We start from the raw sequence: 20,283 nt of genomic DNA, 5'->3' as shown, positions 1-20,283 counted from the left end.
ATTTCTTCACATCGGTTCACCAATGCTTGTTCTGGACAAATACCTGTGCGGTGTCCTCCCGATCCAGGCATAGGGGTTACAGTATGGAGTTGAGGGATGTATTAGTTTACTTGCAGTCATGTGTCGTTCTCGAGCAATCTTGAGATGCGGAAGTCCCTCAGTCACAATCTACGGGTGGCGCACAGGGGTAGGTGAGTTTTGTGATTCATAAAACTGTCTGAATATTAACGCAGAACCACTAATAACACCACATCAACGACACACTTCGCTGATTGGTTTACTCTACTTCCTGTTTGCTTGCATATGTACCACTGTGGAAATGTAGTTGATGCCGACTCCAACCAGACTCAGTCGCTGGTACAGTTGGTTGACGGTCATGGTATCGGAGAAAGGGCCCCTTATTTTCCTGTGCTGAAAGTGGTGTCCATTGTTTCCCCCAGGTTTACTGGTGTGGCAGGGGGGACATGGCCACACATACATGCTGTCAGGAAGTGTATTTAGAAATGTTCTTATTTGCAGTTTTAAACAATTCATTGATTGAATTTCTATATAGATATTTAATAAATGCAAGTAAGTGTAAAACTTGGAAGCTCAGCAGGGAAGGGCCTGGTCGGTACTTGGATGGGAGACCGTTTAGTAACACCAGGAAGCCTAGCGAATGTAGTGTGTGAGTGAGTGGTTGGTGGTGGTCGGAGGGGCCGATGGCGCAGACTGGTTGCCTCGCTTCCGTCAGTCTACCCCAGGGCAGCTGTGGCTACAATAGTAGCTTACCACCACCGGGTATGGAGTGAATGAATAATGCAATGTAAAGCGTCTTTGAGTGTCCAGAAAAGCGTTATATAAAACCGATGCATTATTATTATTATTATTATTATTAATAAAGGATTTTGATGATGTAGGAAACAATACTATGTTTTAGAAAGTTTGAGTAGGTAAAATACTCTTCTAAGATGTAGGCTACCATTATATAATTTTCCCATGGGTGTTTGGATTTTCCTCATATTCATGTTTAATATTTATCAGGGAGTTCCACAGTTTATGATCTCATTTGACACATTTAAGCTAATAGGCTAGGTCTGTGTTCTGCATAAAACAGGAGAAGCCAAAATCAGCATCTAAGGCGAAGTTCACAGGACTTTCTTTAAAATCCCAGCAGAGCTCACTTCAGTGACTGATGTGAAACAGATAATGCTAACAGCGTCACCTAAACCCAACTGTTACGTTTAGCTTGGGTGTGATTTCCTTATTTACAAAGTGCCAGTCTAGTTGAACTTGTGCTGTAGCGGCAGCTCCTGTTTCTGTTTTTCTGATGCTTTTTGGTACAGCTCCAAATAAACACAACCACATGGCCTGGTCACTGACTGAAAACAGGGACTGGATCCTTAAAAAACATGGACTCGAACTGGATTGAGCAGGCGTAGTATGTTATAAAGCTCAAACCGGAATATATTAGTGCAAGGATTTGATAAAGATGCTAATTTTGATAATGAGTGATTAGCGCTGCTTAATAAAAAGCTATCATCCTGCCAGGGCGGGGGGCGCTCATGGTGGGGCCAAAATAATTGTAGGGGAACACTGGTGTCCCTATCCGAGCTGCTCCCTAGTCTGGTTCGGATGTATGACTGGGGTGTAGGGTAGTAACGGTGCACTAATATGATATTGGCAAATGAGATTGATCAACATTATTAGATTATTCCTTCAATCAACAATTTTTCAAACTTCATAATAATGCATAATAGCATAATCATGCTTTAGTTTCAGAACAAACCGCAGATCATTAGATCAAACATGATGACAGGCACTGTGTGATCACAGTGTGATCACTGCCCTCACTCTCATGGTAGCGCTAATAATACACCACCAAAGATGGTCAAGGCACAGTGTGTCACTCAAGTAAGTGCTTTATTTATCATTGTACCACGGAATACCGTCCGTTGCTATTAAACTTGTGCTACTTAATACTACATGCTACATGTATAATGTCATGTTTAGACCTAAGGACAGACTGGCTCAACTCATCCCAACCTCTACACCTGCTCATGATCATAACACAAGACATAAAACCCTCTTAAAGGGAAAAACGAGGACACTCAAGTGTACAAGTTTTAGTGTGGCGTGCAAAGGCCCCGAAATTTGGAACAAACTGAACACTGAAATTAAAACTGCTACATCTTTGACCACTTTAAAAAAAAAAAAAAAAATTGAGCTTCTAGGAAAATACAATAAACCCTAGTTGGACCTCTATAATTTTTTTTTTTTTTTAATTTTTTTTTTTTTTTTAAATACAAGAATAAATAAATAAATAAATAGATACATACAAAAAATAATTAAAAACTTGTGTCTGATGGTAGTATGTCCCAATGTGCGTGAGCATATAGTGTGTACTTTTTTAAATTGATGCATTGCTAAAGTAAGATATGGTAGCTTTAGATTAGAGTAGGTTAGGTTAGTTATAGGTTTGGAAGGAAATAAGCAACAAAGGGAACAAGAAACAAATGTTTCCTAGGTTGCTAATGTATTAATGTATGTTTGTGTTTTTAATATTGTGTCCTATCTTGGGCCCCATATATAAGCAAACTGTTGCTTCAAGGGTGTCCCATTTATGAATATGCAATACTTCATGAATGAATGTAAATGTTTTTACTGTATATTCATAATAAAACGAAATGAAATGAAAATAAGTTGTACCAAAACGGTGACAAATAACTGAACTGAAACTGTATTTCTCGTATACCTTTACCTCCGGGCGGGCGGGCTTTTGCGAAAGGCCAATTGTGAGACTTGTTTCTAACCCGACCCTGACTCACCAACTCTGGGGTTTGGAGTTTTTTGGGTGGGTGTCACAGCCTCCTCGTTTCCTGCTCTCTCTCCTCTCACCTTCCTCTGGTCACTCAGGGCTAAAACAAAATGTCCGCCGTGGCTCGTCTTTTGATTGGGTGGGGTCTGCTTCCTCGTTGGTCCTTGCTGTCTCCTGATTCGTCGTCACAATGTGCTCAATCTTGAAAACAATGCTTGTGCTGTTGTATGTCCAGTGCTATATATCAGAGTGTGGACTGGCGTTTTTGTGCCCATGTGGTGTATATCGGAGTGTGGACTGGCGTTTTTATGCCCAAGTGGTGTATATCGGAGTGTGGGCTGGCGTTTTTATGCCCAAGTGGTGTATATCGGAGTGTGGGCTGGCGTTTTTATGCCCAAGTGGTGTATATCGGAGTGTGGGCTGGTGTTTTTATGCCCAAGTGGTGTATATCGGAGTGTGGGCTGGTGTTTTTATGCCCATGTGGTGTATATCGGAGTGTGGGCTGGCGTTTTTATGCCCAAGTGGTGTATATCGGAGTGTGGGCTGGTGTTTTTATGCCCAAGTGGTGTATATCGGAGTGTGGGCTGGTGTTTTTATGCCCAAGTGGTGTATATCGGAGTGTGGGCTGGTGTTTTTATGCCCAAGTGGTGTATATCGGAGTGTGAGCTGGAGTTTTTATGCCCAAGTGGTGTATATCGGAGTGTGAGCTGGCGTTTTTATGCCCAAGTGGTGTATATCGGAGTGTGAGCTGGCGTTTTTATGCCCATGTGGTGTATATCGGAGTGTGAGCTGGCGTTTTTATGCCCAAGTGGTGTATATCGGAGTGTGAGCTGGCGTTTTTATGCCCAAGTGGTGTATATCGGAGTGTGGGCTGGCCTTTTTATGCCCGTGTGGCATATTTTGGATTGTGGGCTGGTGTTTTTGAGCCCGTGAGGCGTATATCGGAGTGTGGCGTATATCGGAGTGTGGCGTATATCGGAGTGTGGCGTATATCGGAGTGTGGCGTATATCGGAGTGTGGCGTATATCGGAGTGTGGCGTATATCGGAGTGTGGCGTATATCGGAGTGTGGGCTGGTACCATGATCCCGTGTGCCCTATATTAGTCTCTGTTCTGGACACTTCCTGTCTGATGGGTTGTCTCTTGTCTGTGATTGGCCGCTGGTGCAGGGACTAAAGATGATTCATCGGCTGTAGCCCTGCCCCTTTGGTGTTCCGCCACAGGTAAAGTCTCGCCTGGACCAATCGTGTCGCGTGTTTGGGCTCTCGTCCAATCAGAATGAGTCTGGACGTCTAACCACGAGCTATGAAGGTTCTCTCTCTAATTCTGTGTGAAGCTTCACAGTTTTTGTCCTCAGATACTGATTAAAGGTTTACAAAAAGGCTGTTCTTGCACGTCGCCTGGTTCTGTGCATCTTGCATTTGCCGACTTTTATCCTGTATTGTATTTGATCCATCCTTCAGAGGGTTTAAACCCGCCTGAAGCTTTAAGGCTTTTAGATTTATTAAGGCAAGACACGGCAGGTGAAAATATCAATTTCTAACGCAGTGGTCAATGTTGAGATTTTACCTAGTTTTCTCCTTAACATCTTAGTTGTACTGATGAAAAGATGATTATTACGCTTTGTGGCTAGCAAGTCAGAGATTTCCAGGAAGTAACTACCAGTGTTGGGGACTAACAGAACACAGGTACGACCGTTCCGTGTCTAGAATACACATTGTGAGTAACTGTATTCCGGTACAGTTACTCTTTAAACAGAGGATGTTTACAATACAGTTACTTTAAAATTTCATCATCCAATCATACTGCACATTATAAATAAGAAAGAGAAAATGTTAAATGAGTCTAAATAAAGTAAAGGCGCACACACAATGACGACACAAGGAGCAGCTCAGAGGAGGAGGGGAGAGAAGACACAAGGTAGATGCAAATCTCTGTCCTCGTACCTTTTTGCTGTGCTTTCAGTCATTTAGAGCTGGTTGTTGTTGTTAGCAATAGCATTAAGCTAAGTTACCAGGTTAGCCACTACGGGCTGCAGTTTGCCTCACATTCCCAAACTCCTGTCGAGTGGGATGCAAAACTTCTCCATGGAGCATTGAAACATGCTCCCCGTGTGCGCCATGGTTTCCCAGTGTTATAATCTGCAGACTGGAGCGGCTGCACATGTGCAGCAGATCCACAACCTGTTCTCCTCCTGAGCCTTAACCACGTTTTCCTTGTCTAATTTGTGGTAAATAAGTAAATTAAGCATTAATAATCGACAGTGCAATAAACTTGCACATGATTTTAATCTTACATTAAAGAGTGTACACTACAATAATGCTGTGTATTTGAAAAGTATTTTAAGTATTCAGAATACTGTAATCTGGTTGGCCAGAGTAACAAAATACATTTTCAGGCAAGTATTCAGTATTCTGTATCGGAATACATTTTTAAAGTATTCTTCCCAACACTGGTAACTACATTGCTTGCATGGCAAGAAACAGACACATGCATGTGCAGACGTTACTAAACTTTAGGGCCGTTTGCTCCAAATCAGGTTTCCATCCCACTCTCGCAACAACATCTCCACTCTAGTAGCTCCTACAGACTCCGATTCTTTTTTAGTTAAAAAATAAAAACAAGATCCCAAACTCTCTGAACGAATCTTTAGAACGAATATATCACAAAACAGATCCATGAATTCAAACCTGGCTCTATCCATTGTTTAGATTTAGTTGCTGAAAATATTTGTAGGTACAAAATCTCTTATTTGTAAAGTCTTTTTATATGAAAACATAAAATGTCAGAAACACATCTCTACATTTAATTTTGTTCCCCTATTCACCTGTAGCGTCTCACCTTAATGACTTCATTATTTGTTCATTTGGTCGGGACAGTGCAGGTTGATGAACACACTTCAGTCATGCATGGCATCGTTTACTTTCTTTCTCTTGATTCTCATTTTGCATCTTTCATATTCATCTGAAGATGGATGAGTGTCTTATGTATAATTTTAGTAATATTTTTCTCTACACACTTACAACAATATTTCAACATTAAAAAAAATCTAGCTCGTCACTTGCAAGACAGATTACAATAACAATATATTATCAATTCCACAATATTAATTAGCTAGGGAGGTGTGAAGTCATCATTAGAACCGCGTTTACCAAGTGTGTTTTGGAGTCGCCCCGGCCACCAGGGGGTGGTATTACTGCAATGTCAGCTCCCCGCCATGAGGTCCAAAGAGAAAGGCTACCCTCGGCATTGGTCTATAGACATTACATACTTTTGTCATTTAAATACAGTCCATCCGTATCCCACAGTTGGATTCACAAAACCACTTGCATCGATACTTGGCATCTTCAAGAAAACATGTCTTTAGCCCCAGTTCCTCCCTCTCTCTCTCTCTCTCTCTCTCTCTCTCTCTCTCTCTCTCTCTCTCTCTCTCCTACCTCTCCTCTCTCTCCTCCCTCTCCTCTCTCTACTCGCTCTCCTCCCTCTCCTCTCTCTCTCTCCTCTCTCTCCTCGCTCTCCTCTCTCTCCTCGCTCCCCTCTCTCCCATCTCTCTCTTCCATCTCTCCCTCTCCCATCTCTCTCTCTTCCATCTCTCTCTCTTCCATCTCTCTCTCTCCCATCTCTCTTCCATCTCTCTCTCTCCCATCTCTCTCTCTCTCTCCTCGCTCCCCTCTCTCCCATCTCTCTCTCTTCCATCTCTCCCTCTCCCATCTCTCTCTCTTCCATCTCTCTCTCTTCCATCTCTCTCTCTCCCATCTCTCTTCCATCTCTCTCTCTCCCATCTCTCTCTCTCTCTCTCTCTCTCCCATCTCTCTCTCCCATCTCTGTCTCCCATCTCTCTCTCCCATCTCTCTCTCCCATCTCTCTCTCCCATCTCTGTCTCCCATCTCTCTCTCTTCCATCTCTCTCTCTCTCCCATCTCTCTCTCTCTTCCATCTCTCTCTCTCCCATCTCTCTCTCTCCCATCTCTCTCTCTCCCATCTCTCTCTCTCTCTCCCATCTCTCTCTCTTCCATCTCTCTCTTCCATCTCTCTCTCTTCCATCTCTCTCTCTCTCCCATCTCTCTCTCTTCCATCTCTCTCTCTCTCCCATCTCTCTCTCTTCCATCTCTCTCTCTCTCCCATCTCTCTCTCTCCCATCTCTCTCTCTTCCATCTCTCTCTCTCCCATCTCTCTCTCTCCCATTTCTCTCTCTCCCATCTCTGTCTCCCATCTCTCTCTTCCATCTCTCTCTCTTCCATCTCTCTCTCTCCCATCTCTCTCTCTCCCATCTCTCTCTCCCATTTCTCTCTCTCCCATCTCTCTCGCTCCCATCTCTCCCATCTCTCTCTCTCTCTCCCATCTCTCTCTCCCATTTCTCTCTCTCCCATCTCTCTCTCTCTCCCATCTCTCTCTCTCCCATCTCTCTCGCTCTCATCTCTCTCTCTCCCATCTCTCTCTCTCTCCCATCTCTCTCTCTCCCATCTCTCTCTCTCCCGTCTCTCTCTCCCATCTCTCTCTCCCGTCTCTCTCTCCTGTCTCTCTCTCCCATCTCTCTCACTCTCATCTCTCTCTCTCCCATCTCTCTCTCCCGTCTCTCTCTCCTGTCTCTCTCTCCCATCTCTCTCACTCTCATCTCTCTCTCTCCCGTCTCTCTCTCTCCCATCTCTCTCTCTCTCCCATCTCTCTCTCTCCCATCTCTCTCCCATCTCTCTCTCTCCCATCTCTCTCTCTCCCGTCTCTCTCTCCCATCTCTCTCACTCTCATCTCTCTCTCTCCCATCTCTCTCTCCCGTCTCTCTCTCCCATCTCTCTCACTCTCATCTCTCTCTCTCCCATCTCTCTCTCCCGTCTCTCTCTCCTGTCTCTCTCTCCCATCTCTCTCTCCCGTCTCTCTCTCCTGTCTCTCCCTCCCATCTCTCTCTCTCCCGTCTCTCTCTCCCATCTCTCTCACTCTCATCTCTCTCTCTCCCATCTTTCTCTCCCTCCCATCTCTCTCTCTCCCGTCTCTCTCTCCCATCTCTCTCACTCTCATCTCTCTCTCTCCCATCTTTCTCTCCCTCCCATCTCTCTCTCTCCCGTCTCTCTCTCCCATCTCTCTCACTCTCATCTCTCTCTCTCCCATCTTTCTCTCTCTCCCATCTCTCTCTCTCCCATCTCTCTCTCCCATCTCTCTCTCTCCCATATCTCTCCCTCCCATCTCTCTCTCTCCCGTCTCTCTCTCCCATCTCTCTCACTCTCATCTCTCTCTCTCCCATCTCTCTCTCTTCCATCTCTCTCTCCCGTCTCTCTCTCCTGTCTCTCTCTCCCATCTCTCTCTCTCCCGTCTCTCTCTCCCGTCTCTCTCTCCCATCTCTCTCACTCTCATCTCTCTCTCTCCCATCTCTCTCCCATCTCTCTCTCTCCCATCTCTCTCTCTCCCGTCTCTCTCTCCCGTCTCTCTCTCCCATATCTCTCCCTCCCATCTCTCTCTCTCCCGTCTCTCTCCCCTCTCTCTCTCTCCCATCTCTCTCTCTCTCCCGTCTCTCTTTCCCATCTCTCTCTCTCCCCTCTCTCTCTCTCCCATCTCTATCTCCCCCCTCTCTCCCCCAGAGGTTGCAGAGGAGCAGCATGCAAGTCAGTTTTTGCGGAGTTTCTCTTCTGGCCCGGGCTTTAGCTCCGCCCGGGTGTTGCTAAACCCCTCGCCAGCCCCCGTGAGCCCCTCCCCTCCTCCCTCGGGGATGAGCGGCGCCCCCTGCAGGCTCTTGGCGGTGGACGCGGCTCTGGCCCATCACCTGCACCTCTGCTCCTATCACCTGCGGCTCTTCAGGAACTGCCTCACGTCCGGACGGGACCCAATCGAATTCCTGCGCTACGGTCAGCCCCGCCCCCAAACCCGGCCTGCTGCCCTCTCATTGGCTGTCTTCTGATTTGGCTGGCAGTTGTTTCACTTGCCGTGTTTTGATTGGAAGCCTGTCTCTGAGGTTTGGATTGGCCTCTTGTTCATTGCCAGGTTTTGATTGGCTGCCCTGTGATGCGCTGAGCCCTGATTGGTTGCCCTGACTCCTGATGCTCTGTGATTGGCTGGTCTGTTGCCATGCATGTTGCTTGGTTTTGATATTTTGTACAAACGTTTTTCAGATTCAAGTGCCTCAAAACTGTTATCAATTAATTCTGTTGTTCCAAACTCATTCATCAATAAAACAGCCCTGATTCAGCGACAAACAATCATCATTTCATCATTTCTGCGAGAGAAAGGAGTGGGTCGTGGGTGTTTCCTCCACTTTTGTCTATAATCGTTTATTCTTTCTTTCTACACACATGGAAAGTCCATAATTGAAACAAAGCTCCCACAGGTGCACACTGCGCACACTCCTTGGGCACGACACTTCACCCACCCTGCCTCCAGTGTCTGACGCTGGTGTGTAATTGAGAGTGTGAACAGGTGAAGTCTCTAATGAAGGTAGAAAAGCGCTATATAAATGTGACAATTTATCATTACTTTCTGGTTATTGTGTCATTGTTAAAACACAGAACTTCTCCACATTTTAAAGTCCTTAATCCAGTCCAGCGTTTTCTTTGGTTCTGAGCTGTTCAGTTCAAAATGTGTTTCTCAGGCCGAGCTGAAGCTGTAAACCAGGCTGCAAAATCATTATAAGTTATTCTTACAGCTGCCAGCAGGAGGAGCCCCAGTTAAAGTCTCAAAGCGCTGGTCTGTTATTCACTGTTTCTATGTAATCCTTACAGAGACATAATAAAAAATAAAAAATACGTGGAATATGCTGAGGTGCAAAGATAATGTTTTAAGTCTATGTTTTAGCCCCATTTGCAGAAGAGGTCTACTCTAAAACACAGAGGAAAGTCTCCAAAAGGTATTGATGTTGAATGTAGGCCCTCCTACTCCCAAACCTGGAGGAGGACCATGGGGAAGAAGGATCCAGTCCCCTGGACGCATAGGTCGCTCTGCAGCCCGGGCTGCGTGACCTGAGTGTGCATAAACCCGTGTCTTTATCCCTCTGATCTCTCTCCCTCTCTGATGGCGGTGGGGTTTGGTGATTGTGGTTGATTTGTGTTGGCTTTTGTTGCTCTTGTCCTCGTTCTGAGTGAGACCGGTTTTGCACTAACCTCTGGTTTGGCCTGGTTTGATGTTGACTAACTCCGTAACCATTTGTATCAGTTTGACGTGTGCTGCTGTTCATACATGATTTTTGTTAGTTTTTGTTGTGTGACTGTGAAGGAACGCCTTCTCATTTGACGCCAACCACAGAAATGCTATAAAACATGCACATTTGTGCCTTTTAGCCTTGTTTTGAAGAGAACACAATGGGTTCAATCTTGTGTTTCTAAACGCAGGCTGTAGACTAGATTTTCATGCTGAGGGGGGCTCTGTGAAATCTTCAGCTCCCTGACCTGACACAGTAAGTGGGCTGGACAGACTCCCATGGCGAATGACGACTTCAAGAACTACAGTGGTAGCTCTCTCCTCCTATAGACTGTACCAGACATGAATATGTGACCAGACACAGAAAGTAAGGAGGTTCTGGGGCATTTTGAGCTATTCACGGATTATGAAGCGGTCTCCAAGCTTTCCATAGATGTGTAACACTGATAATGTTTGGGGAACCTGTGAACTTTTGAAGCTAACCTTTCAGGATATCTCTAAGCAGAGAAATCGGCCTCTAAACTTTTGGGCTGTTCTCACCTCTCTGCTGCTGCTCGAGTGACAATAGGGCTCATTTACATCTCATTTAGATAAGCCATAACCGCTCCCCCGGTAACACTGTAAAGCACAGGGGGGAGAAAAGGCAAAAAGCAAGAAAATGTGGCCTAAAAAAAAAAAAAGGTAATATATAAATAAATGTCTCTTAATCCACTTCTCATAGAGCCTACCTCTTCAGCAACTCGCAACACAATAACAACTAGCAACATTATCCCAACACACACACGAGGGTCTGAAGTAACGTTTGCGTGCCTTCTGCTCAGCAAACTCTTTCACTATTGGGTTCAAATCTTGTTTCCTCGCTCAGTTATTTTCAATGTAGAGTTATGCAAATCCACGCTACATCCTTCTGTCTTAAAACACGCTCTGAGGCAAGGCGTTGCTGTGCGTGCTAACAGCCAGAGCATCATCAGTCACACTGTAAAAGTTAGCCTGGAAAAGTTCACTGGTTTCAGAAAAACAAACATCTGTGGTAGTATTTCAGCGTTAGCAGCAGCGCAGGGCCTCAGACACACACGGGAAGCGTGCGCTATTTCTCCAATAAAACAACTTTTTCAGCCTGAGAATTAACGCTTTCAAATATACCCATACTGTTATCTAAAACATGGTGAGGTTTCTTCATGATCTCAACTGAACTGAAACTGATTCTTTAGGACAATACAGAGTGTGTGACGTGTAATGCCGTTCAGTACGGGCAGCTTTCTTCAAAAATCCTTATAAGTTTTTTGGAGGGACTGGCCTCTGAATTTGTCATGTGACCGGGAAAGTCTCACTATATGGCAGTCTGGTCTCTGCTATAGGCTTTAGGAAAGTTGTGCTTTGCGCTCCTACCTTTTCTCCTCTTTGAGTCAAAGTTTGTCATGGCTCAGACTGAGGAGGCAAGAAAGAAAAGGGACCACACAAGGCGGACGTGTCTTTGTCTTTAGTGGGTCGATGACTCAATCAGTGGGTCAAATGCGGTCTGCAAAATGCGGTCTTCCAAAACATTGAGGGATACACACTGCCACAGTGCAGTGTGGCTGCTGGCCTCTCGGGGCGCTTGGTGTGAAAATTACAGATCTAATTTTGGAGCTGATCTGTTTAAACAAAAAACGCCTGTCTTTTCAAATGCCTGTGCCCCTTGCACTTTTCAAAATGTTCTTTAAGTCTTCAGTTTATAACATTGGGAAACTTCAAGGAATATTTCAGGATTTTTGACATAGGGCCTCATTTCCTAGTTATCCAGAGTGTTGCTGATTTCTGGAGATATTTTTTTTGTAATTCAAGCAGTTCTTCTATTTGAAGAGTTTCATGGCACTAGGCTAATGCAAGGCTAGAGCATTTCTATGGTGTCAGCTAGCCTGCATTAAAAACAGTCTGACCCGCTCCACAGTGCACCTGAGGCAAATCACTTATAACACCAGACTAACCATATAAATGTCTGTGTCCATAGAATCATTTTAATCATCTTGCATTTAAAATACCTAATATTTGAGCAGCATCAGCTACGTGGTTGTATAAGCTACGCAGCGGTGGAGTGATCTGCTAGAAAATAGTCCCTCAAAATGCGATCATTCATGTGATGCAGGTCAGTTATATTCCAAAAATTATTCTATGGACACTGACATTTATATGGTTACTCTGGCGTTATATGTGATTTGCATCAGGTGCTCTGTGGAGCGGGTCAGACTGTTTTTAATGCAGGCTAGCTGATACCGTAGAAATGCGCTAGCCTTGCACAAACCTAGCGCCACGAAACTCTTCAAATATAAGAACTGCATGAATTAAAAAAAAAACTCTCCAGAAATCAGCAACACTCTGGATAACTAGGAAATGAGGCCCTATGTCAAAAATCCTGAAATATCCCTTTAACCTGATCTCTCTTATTAAAATCTTAAATTGAACACAAGTATTGAAGTGATACGTGTTATATCACGGCAAAAGCGTATGGACCGTATCGTATTTGACTCGATACCATTGAGTTGGCGCCTGATCTTCATTCACTGGGACATTTGTCAGGGCTGATGATCTGATACAGTACAAAGATTAAACTTGTCCCATTCCATTCACTGAAATAAAGGATAGGGACTAAACGACAGCACAAAGCACAGAAATAACTGACTTTTACACTGCTGGTGGCTCCGGTTTGCGTTCAGGCCTGTTGTGGAGGAGCATGTGGTTCATCCATGTGTGCAGAACTCACTCCGTGTAGTTTTGCCTGTGTTTAACCCGTGTGTTTATCTGCTAATGTTGATGTCTCTTTTATAATGGTACTTGTTGTGTGTGCCAGGCTTCGAGGGCTGCTCGATGGTGCCCTCTATCTACCCTCTGGAGACGCTGCACAACTCTCTGTCCCTGAAGAAAGTCACCGAGTTCCTGAGTTTGGTTTGTGAGAACGCGGGAGACGCCCACAGCGGGCGAGGTACGTCAGATGCCCTCCCGCAATCTGTCGACCCTGACCTCACAGCAGTGCAGCTCAAGGCGGGCGACACATTGTCTACAAGATCATATCGAGGCATGGAGATCTACAACATCCAGTTTATTTCCAGTATCAAGAAATGTGGGAAAAAAGAGGAAAATATGGGGACTTATTAAGGGAAAATGGAGGAGAAAATGGAGAAAAATTTAAGAAATAGGGGTTAAATAAGCCAAAAAAAAGAGGTAAAATTAGGAAAAAGAGTAGAAAAATTTGGTAAAATAAGGGAAAAAAAGTGTAAAATTAAGAAGAAAATGGGGACAAAATTTGTAAAAAAAAAAGAAGGAAAAAAAGGCAAAAAATGTGGGACAAAAAGGGGAAAAGGGAAAATGTTGTTTTCTGTGTCTGTTCAGGACAATGATATTTTTGAGTGATAAAGCGATGTAGATGTTTGCAGCACATTTTTGCACATTCCTGACGGTTTGCAACAATATTGCTTCATCATCGTTATGGAGAAAGTCCCCACAAATATTATCTGAGAGATTGAGATTTTGATATTTAAGTTCAAATTTGTGGAACGTACAGTGTAGAAGACGAGAGCTTATAATTACGATAATGGTGTTTGGGGTTTGAGTGCTATATCCTTTTAAGTATAAGTTTAAAAAGTGAGTGGTGGACATGTTTCATCTCAGGGTTTTTTTCATGTAAAGCCTCACTGCATAACATTTCACCTGATCAACATAATAAAATATGAGCATTCATTTGATCACAGATAGTTTTATTGTTCAAAAATAAGGACCTGTTTGTTTGCCCTGAGCGGCTCCTGACTGTAACTTTACTGGGAGCGGGACATCTCCGGCTTGTCTCTATGGAGATGTGACAGAAGCTGAGTATGAGATCTAAATAGGTTAGGTCCTCGTCTAAACCCATTCTTTGATTACCAGAGCAGAGACAGACTTCAGGTTTGTAAAGCGAGCAGCAGTTTAATCCACAATATTACACAGTGTGGCTTTAATAAACTGGAACTGAAATGGATAAAGCTTGAACAAAGATCACTGGACTTTTCTGCATGAAATCACTTTGGCTCCATGGCACGGGCCGGAGTTACACATTAATGTACTCGAACATGAAGTGATTAAACCACCTCTAGTCTGCTAGTCAGTGTTTCACAAAATGAAATACTGACAGAGACCGTCAGTAGTGGCCAATATTATTGCATTGCTTTAAAAAGTTTCATAATGCAGCTTTAAGTTGGTGAAAGTAGTAATATGTAAGCCCTCCCCCTCCTGTGTGTGCAGCTCTGTCGGCCATGTTCTCCTCCACTCAGCCCTCGGTGGAGACCTACCTCCCGCAGAGAGTGCTTCCCTCAGCGCTGAGGTCCAGGAGCGACCGCCCGCCCTGGTGTGAGTATGAGCTGGACAGTGAGGAGCAGGTGGTCAGCTCTGACTCTGACTTCTCCTCTTCACAGACAGCAGCGGTCCGTCCAGCACCGTGTCCAGCGCCGGACCCTCGTCTCCAAACGCTGACTCTTCTCCCAGGTTCAGCTTCAGTGAGAAGCTGACTCCACAGAGCAGCGAGGAGACGCAGCTCGCCAACGCCAACGAGCCTCAATGCACTGCAGCGGCCGAGGTCCCTCTGACGCCCAACAACTCTCCCCAAGAAGAAGAAGAAGAAGAGCAGGAGCGAGCGGAGGCTCAGGTCAGACATGAGCTCAACTCTCCATCATCACTTCAGAATCCATAAACAACTCTTTAAAACATGGGAAGCTGGTTAGCATCAATAAGAACTAATGTGTTTGAGGAGCGGCCCACACTTTCCGGGTTGGCCCATTTGGTAAATCATATCATAATATACAGTATATACTAGGAACTCAACCTTAAAGGGACTATATGAGTTTAAAAATGTTAAAATGATGTATTTTCCTCCCCCTACATGTTCCTCCATGTCCTAATGTGTAGAATGAGCTCAGACCTGTTCACCACAACTGCCTCTAAAACCCTGCACTGTCACTCACAGAGGTGTTACTTCAGTCCGAAGTGTCGTCATGCACGAGCTTAATATAGAAGGTGCAGTTACGCGTATGACCTGATGTGGCAGTAGTGAGCATAAAATGGCGAACTTGCATCTAGTCCCTTCAGCACGAGTACAAGTAGTTATTCAGTAATTACATATAAACAGACTGCAGCTCAAACAAGAACAACTGACCATAACACTCCGGACTGAAACTCTTTACAATAAACTTTGGTCGTAGCCTCCAGGCTGAGGGGCCACTCTCTCCTCTCTATCCTGTCTCTCTCTTCTCGCTCCCTTCTCCCTCCCCTCTCTCTCTCTCTCCCTCTTTCCTCTCTCCATCTCTCTCCCCTCTCTCCCCGCTCTCTCCCCTCTCTCGCTCTCCCTCTCTCCTCTCTCTCACCTCTCTCTCTCTCCCCTCTCGCTCTCCCTCTCCCCACTCCCCATCTCTCTCCCCTTTCTCTCCCTCTCTCCCCGCTCTCTCCCCTCTCTCGCTCTCCCTCTCTCTCCCCTCTCTCGTCTCGCTCTCCCTCTCTCCCCTCTCTCTCTCTCCCTCTCTCTCCCCTCTCGCTCTCCCTCTCCCTACTCCCCATCTCTCTCTCCCTCTCTCCCCGCTCTCTCCCCTCTCTCGCTCTCCCTCTCTCTTCTCACTCCCCTCTCTCTCTCTCTCTCTCTCTCTCTCCCCCCTCTCGCTCTCCCTCTCCCCACTCCCTCTCTCTCTCCTCTCGCCCCTCTCTCTGATTTTAGTCTAACTGTCTCTCCTCCTTCTCCAGGCTGAGGGCCCGCGTCCTCCCCTCCCCTCTTTCTCCTCTCTTTCCCCTCTCTCCTGCTGCTCCTCAATCTCTCTCTTCTCTCTCTCCCCTCCCCTCTCCCTTCTCTCCCCTGTCTCCTATTGCTTCTCTCTCTTTTCTTCTCTCTCTCCCCTCCCCTCTCTCCTCTCTCTCCCCTCTCTCCTCTCTCTCCCCCTCCTCTCTCTCTCTTCTCTCCCCTCTCTCTTCTCTCTCCTCTCTCCTATTGCTCCTCTCTCTCTCTTCTCTTCTCTCTCTCCCCTCCCCTCTCTCTTCTCTCTCCTCTCTCCTATTGCTCCTCTCTCTCTCTCTCTCTCTCTCTCTCTTCTCTCCTCTCTCTCCCCTTCCCTCTCTCCCCTCTCTCTTTTCTTCTCTCTCTCTCTCTCTCTCTCTCCTCTCTCCTCTCTCCTATTGCCCCTCTTTCTCTCTCTCTCTCTCTCTCTCTCTCTCTCTCTCTCTCTCTCTCTCTCCTCTCTCCTCTCTCCTATTGCCCCTCTTTCTCTCTCTCTCTCTCTCTCTCTCTCTCTCTCTCTCTCTCTCGTCTCTCACCTCTCTCTTCTCTCCCCTCTCTCTTCTCTCCTCTCTCTCCCCTTCCCTCTCTCCTCTCTCTCTCTCTTCTCTCCTCTCTCTCTCTCTCTTCTCTCCTCTCTCTCCCCTCCTCTCTCTCATCTCTCTCCTCTCTCCTATTGCCTCTCTCTCTCTCTCTTTTCTTCTCTCTCTCTCTCTCTCTCTCTCTTCTCTCCTCTCTCTCCCCTCCTCTCTCTCATCTCTCTCCTCTCTCCTATTGCCCCTCTCTCTCTCTCTCTCTCTCTCGTCTCTCCCCTCTCTCTTTTCTCCTCTCTCTCCCCTCTCTCTTCTCTCTCTTCTCTCCTCTCTCTCCTCTCTTTCTCCCCTCTCTCTCTCTACCCTCTCTCTTTTCTCCTCTCTCTCCCCTCTCTCTTCTCTCCTCTCTCTCTTCCCTCCCCTCTCTCTCCTCTCCGCTCCTGATATTTGTCTAACTGTCTCTCCTCCAGGCTGAAGGTCCACGTCCTCCCCTCTCAGACCTCCCCCTCTCGCGGATGGAGCCCTTCTCGCTGCCCGGGTCTCTGCCTGTTCTCCTGGAGTTGAGGGAGAGCAGCTCCGAGGCCGGCTCCAGCTCGCAGACGCCGCAGTCACCAGAGGGCGCCGACGAGTTCTTCGACACCAGCGAGAACGTGTGGAGCGACGCCATCGACCAGACGGAGGCCGCCATGGAGCGCGCTCAGAGCGGGGACGAGGCAGGGAACGCTGACGCCTGAGCCGGCCTGTGGGGGGCGCTGTTACATAGTTACCTTCGAATCAAATCACTGCAGAATGTGACTCCGCTCTGAGGCTTCATCAGACACTGGGCGGGAGTCGAAACCTCTGACCCCTTTGCCCCTCACACTAACCACTCTGCCACCGACCGCCTGAACTGTGTCAGCGTGTGTAGCTGCTGCCCAAACGCCAGGCCCAGTCCGAGTGTTATTGTTTATTCTAAACGTGTCGTCGTGTCTGTGCTGAGCCAAAAGAACCACATGTTTTTCAAATAAACGCTCGAGTGCATGAGAACGGTTGAACAACAGTCTGCTCAAAGCTGGCCCCGGGTTTCTCTGGTTTGGTGTTTGATTGTGATTTAAAGCGACGTGAGAAAAGGTCGAATTGCCATATCTGACCTTCCGAGTCCCACCATGCCCAGACAAAATGAGGATCTGAAAGTGTTTGAGTCGAGACGCTGCAGGTGAAAACATGGATTTCTTCTGTAATGGTCATTGTGGAGATTTGGGTCAGTTTGGTGTTGTGGCGCTAACCTTCTGAAGCAGCTAATGGAGGGGCACGTGATCAGTGGAGCTCCAACACTTAAACTAATCCAAACTAACTGTAACCCCAGCCTAAAGGCGTCTTATTGAGATGCAGGTGAACACATGAGCCTCATTCTAATGTCACAGTGTAGAGTGTGTGAGCCGTGTCTCTGACGGCTCTACAGTGATGCGTAAAGAGGAGGATCGGCGGCTCAGAGCCAAACGAGCACAACGCACCGCCTGGTACTGTGTGCAGGAAGTCCAGGGACCGAGCAGAGGCACATCAGACCCAGTCTGTGGCTGAACTTCAGAAGGTTTGAGCCGTGGGCTGATGTTAAAGGCAGAATGCTGTTTTGTACATCAGGTGAGAAAGCGCTCCTCTTGTACCACAGTACCACAGTACCTCAGTACCTCAGTACCAGCTTACTTTGGTGTGAAGTACAAGCGTGAACTGCGCCCCCATGACGCCCTACATCTTAGTTTAAAGAGTAAAGAAGCAACTAAACTCTCCCCTTAGCGTGTTTATTTGATGACATTTCAATCACTCCTGGTCATTTCGTTTGTGCTGCCTGATTTATTCAGCTTTGAACCCAAAAAAGAGGAGATTTTTTTTCACTAATAACTAGTTTATTCCAAAACTAAACAAGATCCAAAATCAAAAAAACATTATCCAGATTTCCTTGCCGACAATATTGGTTGTTTTAGACATTTTCACTCATGCGATGCCTTATTTTAAAAGTAAAAAGTGTATATCTCCACATGAATTTGTTTCCCTGTTTTACCTGCAGCGTCTTAATAAAGTGAGGATAAAACTGAAACATAAACTGCTTCAGATGCACTTTATGGAGATCTTAATAATAATAATAATAATAATAATAACAATAATAAATGATTATGGAGATTCTATTTTAAATAATTGCAGCTTTAACGTGAACAGCCTTAAAGGAAGAGGCCAGAGGAACTCTTAATCTAGACTTAAGTTTGTCTTTAATTCACTTTAACTTCATTTTTTGCAGCTAATTTTTTATGCTTTTGTTTTGATAGCTTGGTTTTATTTTGAAGGTCAGTCAACAGGTCACTTCCTGGTCTTAGTTCTCAAACTCCTCATGTAAATCTGTGAAAAGTGTCAAAAGTCTGAACTGTAAACGTTATCTCAGAAGTTTAGAAATGGTTCGGGAAATAAAGTATTTTCACATCAGACCGGCTCGGCCGTTTGTTTACGCACACTTTCACACTTGTTGCCACGGAGATGCCGTTTGTAGAAGCTTTTCTTCATTTCAGACAAAGCCTCGGCCTCAGACTCGGGGACGGCACCGGCCAGAACTCACCGAACAAAGAGCCAACTGAGCCCAGAGTGAAGGAGTGCGTTGCCCATGGACACAGCGTCGGAGTCTTTTTAGATCTGTGGATCCTACATGTTTCTGTGTCCGACCTTTCACACTGACCTCACAGGACGTCCTGCCCCACAGTCACCACACTTTGACTCCACTGTTTAGAGGCCGCAGAGTCGTCCAGGTCAGTCAGTCCAGATTTATTTATATTCGTCTTTTCTTTCACTTCATTTACCTGAACTGAGCATTTTCTCCAGCTTGTCATGACCCAAATCTAAAATCTTCTTGAAAAAAGCATCAGAATAGCCGCCCAAATGAGACGAAAACAAGGATGAAAGTTAAAAAAAAAAAAACTGTAGAAAAGAGCAGCAAAAAAGTGACAAGCAATGGAAAAAGCTAAAGTGATAATAACACAAGGAAAATGATCAGTTTAGATCATTTTTGTTAGTCTTAGCTTTCAAATGAGATGTTATACTGGCCCAGAGCTCCAGTCAAGAAGCTTTTAGATTTGGGTAAGGTCGGCCGAACTGGAGAAAATGCGTTCGGTTCAGGTGGGGGTTAAGAGGTTCAACTCCAGGTGACTCCAGGTTCTTTTTTTTCTTTGATCAAAACATTAAATGCTCACTCCAGTTTGACTGTGGAAGTCGAGTACATCAGAGCAGAACATGTTTGGAAAACTAAAGCTGTGAAAAGTGACACAAACAACTGACATTCTCTAAACCAGGGGTCAAGTGCAGTGCAACGAGGCAAAGCTCTGATGTGCAACTGAATTCATGAACTTTGATGAAATATTTTAATGTTCTCCCCTCACTCTCCCCCCTTCCCTCCCTTTCTCTCCCCCATGTCCCTCTCTCCACCCTCCCTCTCCTCCTCCCTCACATCTCCCCCTCTTTACTCTCTCTCCCCCTCATCTCTCTCCCCCTCCCTCTCCTCTCTCTACTCCTCTCACTCTCCTCTCTCTCCCCCTCTCTCTCTCCTCTCTCTCCCCCTCATCTCTCTCTCCTTCCTCCCTCCCTCTCCTCTCTCCCTCCCTCTCCTCTCTCTCCTCCCTCCCTCTCCTCTCTCTCTCCCTCTCTCTCCTCTCTCTCCCCCTCATTTCTCTCTCCTTCTTCCCTCTCCTCTCTCTCTCCCTCTCTCTCCTCTCTCTCCCCTCTCCTCCCTCCCTCTCCTCTCCTCCCTCCCTCTCCTCTCTCTCTCCCTCTCTCTCTCCCTCTCTCTCCTCTCTCTCCCCCTCATTTCTCTCTCCTTCCCTCCCTCTCCTCTCTCTCCCCCTCTCCTCCCTCCCTCTCCTCTCCTCCCTCCCTCTCCTCTCTCTCCCCATCCCTCTCCTCCCTCTCTCTCCCCCTCTCCTCCCTCCCTCTCCTCTCTCTCCCCATCCCTCTCCTCTCTCTCCCCCTCTCTCTCTCTCCTCTCTCTCCCCTGCCTCACTTTCCCTCTCTCTCTCCTCTCCACCCTCCCTCCCTCTCTCTCCGTTTGCTGTGTCATGCT

At 46.1% G+C, this 20,283-nt stretch overlaps 1 protein-coding gene across 2 annotated transcripts in view; it reads left to right on the top strand.

Moving 5' to 3' along the window:
• ppip5k1a (diphosphoinositol pentakisphosphate kinase 1a) overlaps window positions 1-16,962 on the top strand; it is a 47,092-nt gene extending 30,130 nt beyond the window's left edge. For both annotated transcript variants that reach the window (XM_079555094.1, XM_079555093.1), the window contains 4 exons: window positions 12,742-12,873; window positions 14,166-14,270; window positions 14,336-14,565; window positions 16,679-16,962. In XM_079555094.1, the coding sequence (XP_079411220.1) occupies window positions 12,742-12,873; window positions 14,166-14,270; window positions 14,336-14,565; window positions 16,679-16,942 (731 nt within the window). In that variant the 3' untranslated portion in view covers window positions 16,943-16,962. The remainder of the gene's footprint in view (window positions 1-12,741; window positions 12,874-14,165; window positions 14,271-14,335; window positions 14,566-16,678) is intronic.
• The last annotated feature ends 3,321 nt before the right edge of the window (window positions 16,963-20,283 follow it).

Source organism: Gobius niger (genome assembly GCF_951799975.1).
Source record: "Gobius niger genome assembly, chromosome: 4".
Taxonomy (NCBI): Eukaryota; Metazoa; Chordata; class Actinopteri; order Gobiiformes; family Gobiidae; genus Gobius; species Gobius niger.
The sequence above is the reverse complement of the archived record's forward strand: the minus strand, read 5'-3'. Positions and strand labels throughout refer to the sequence as shown.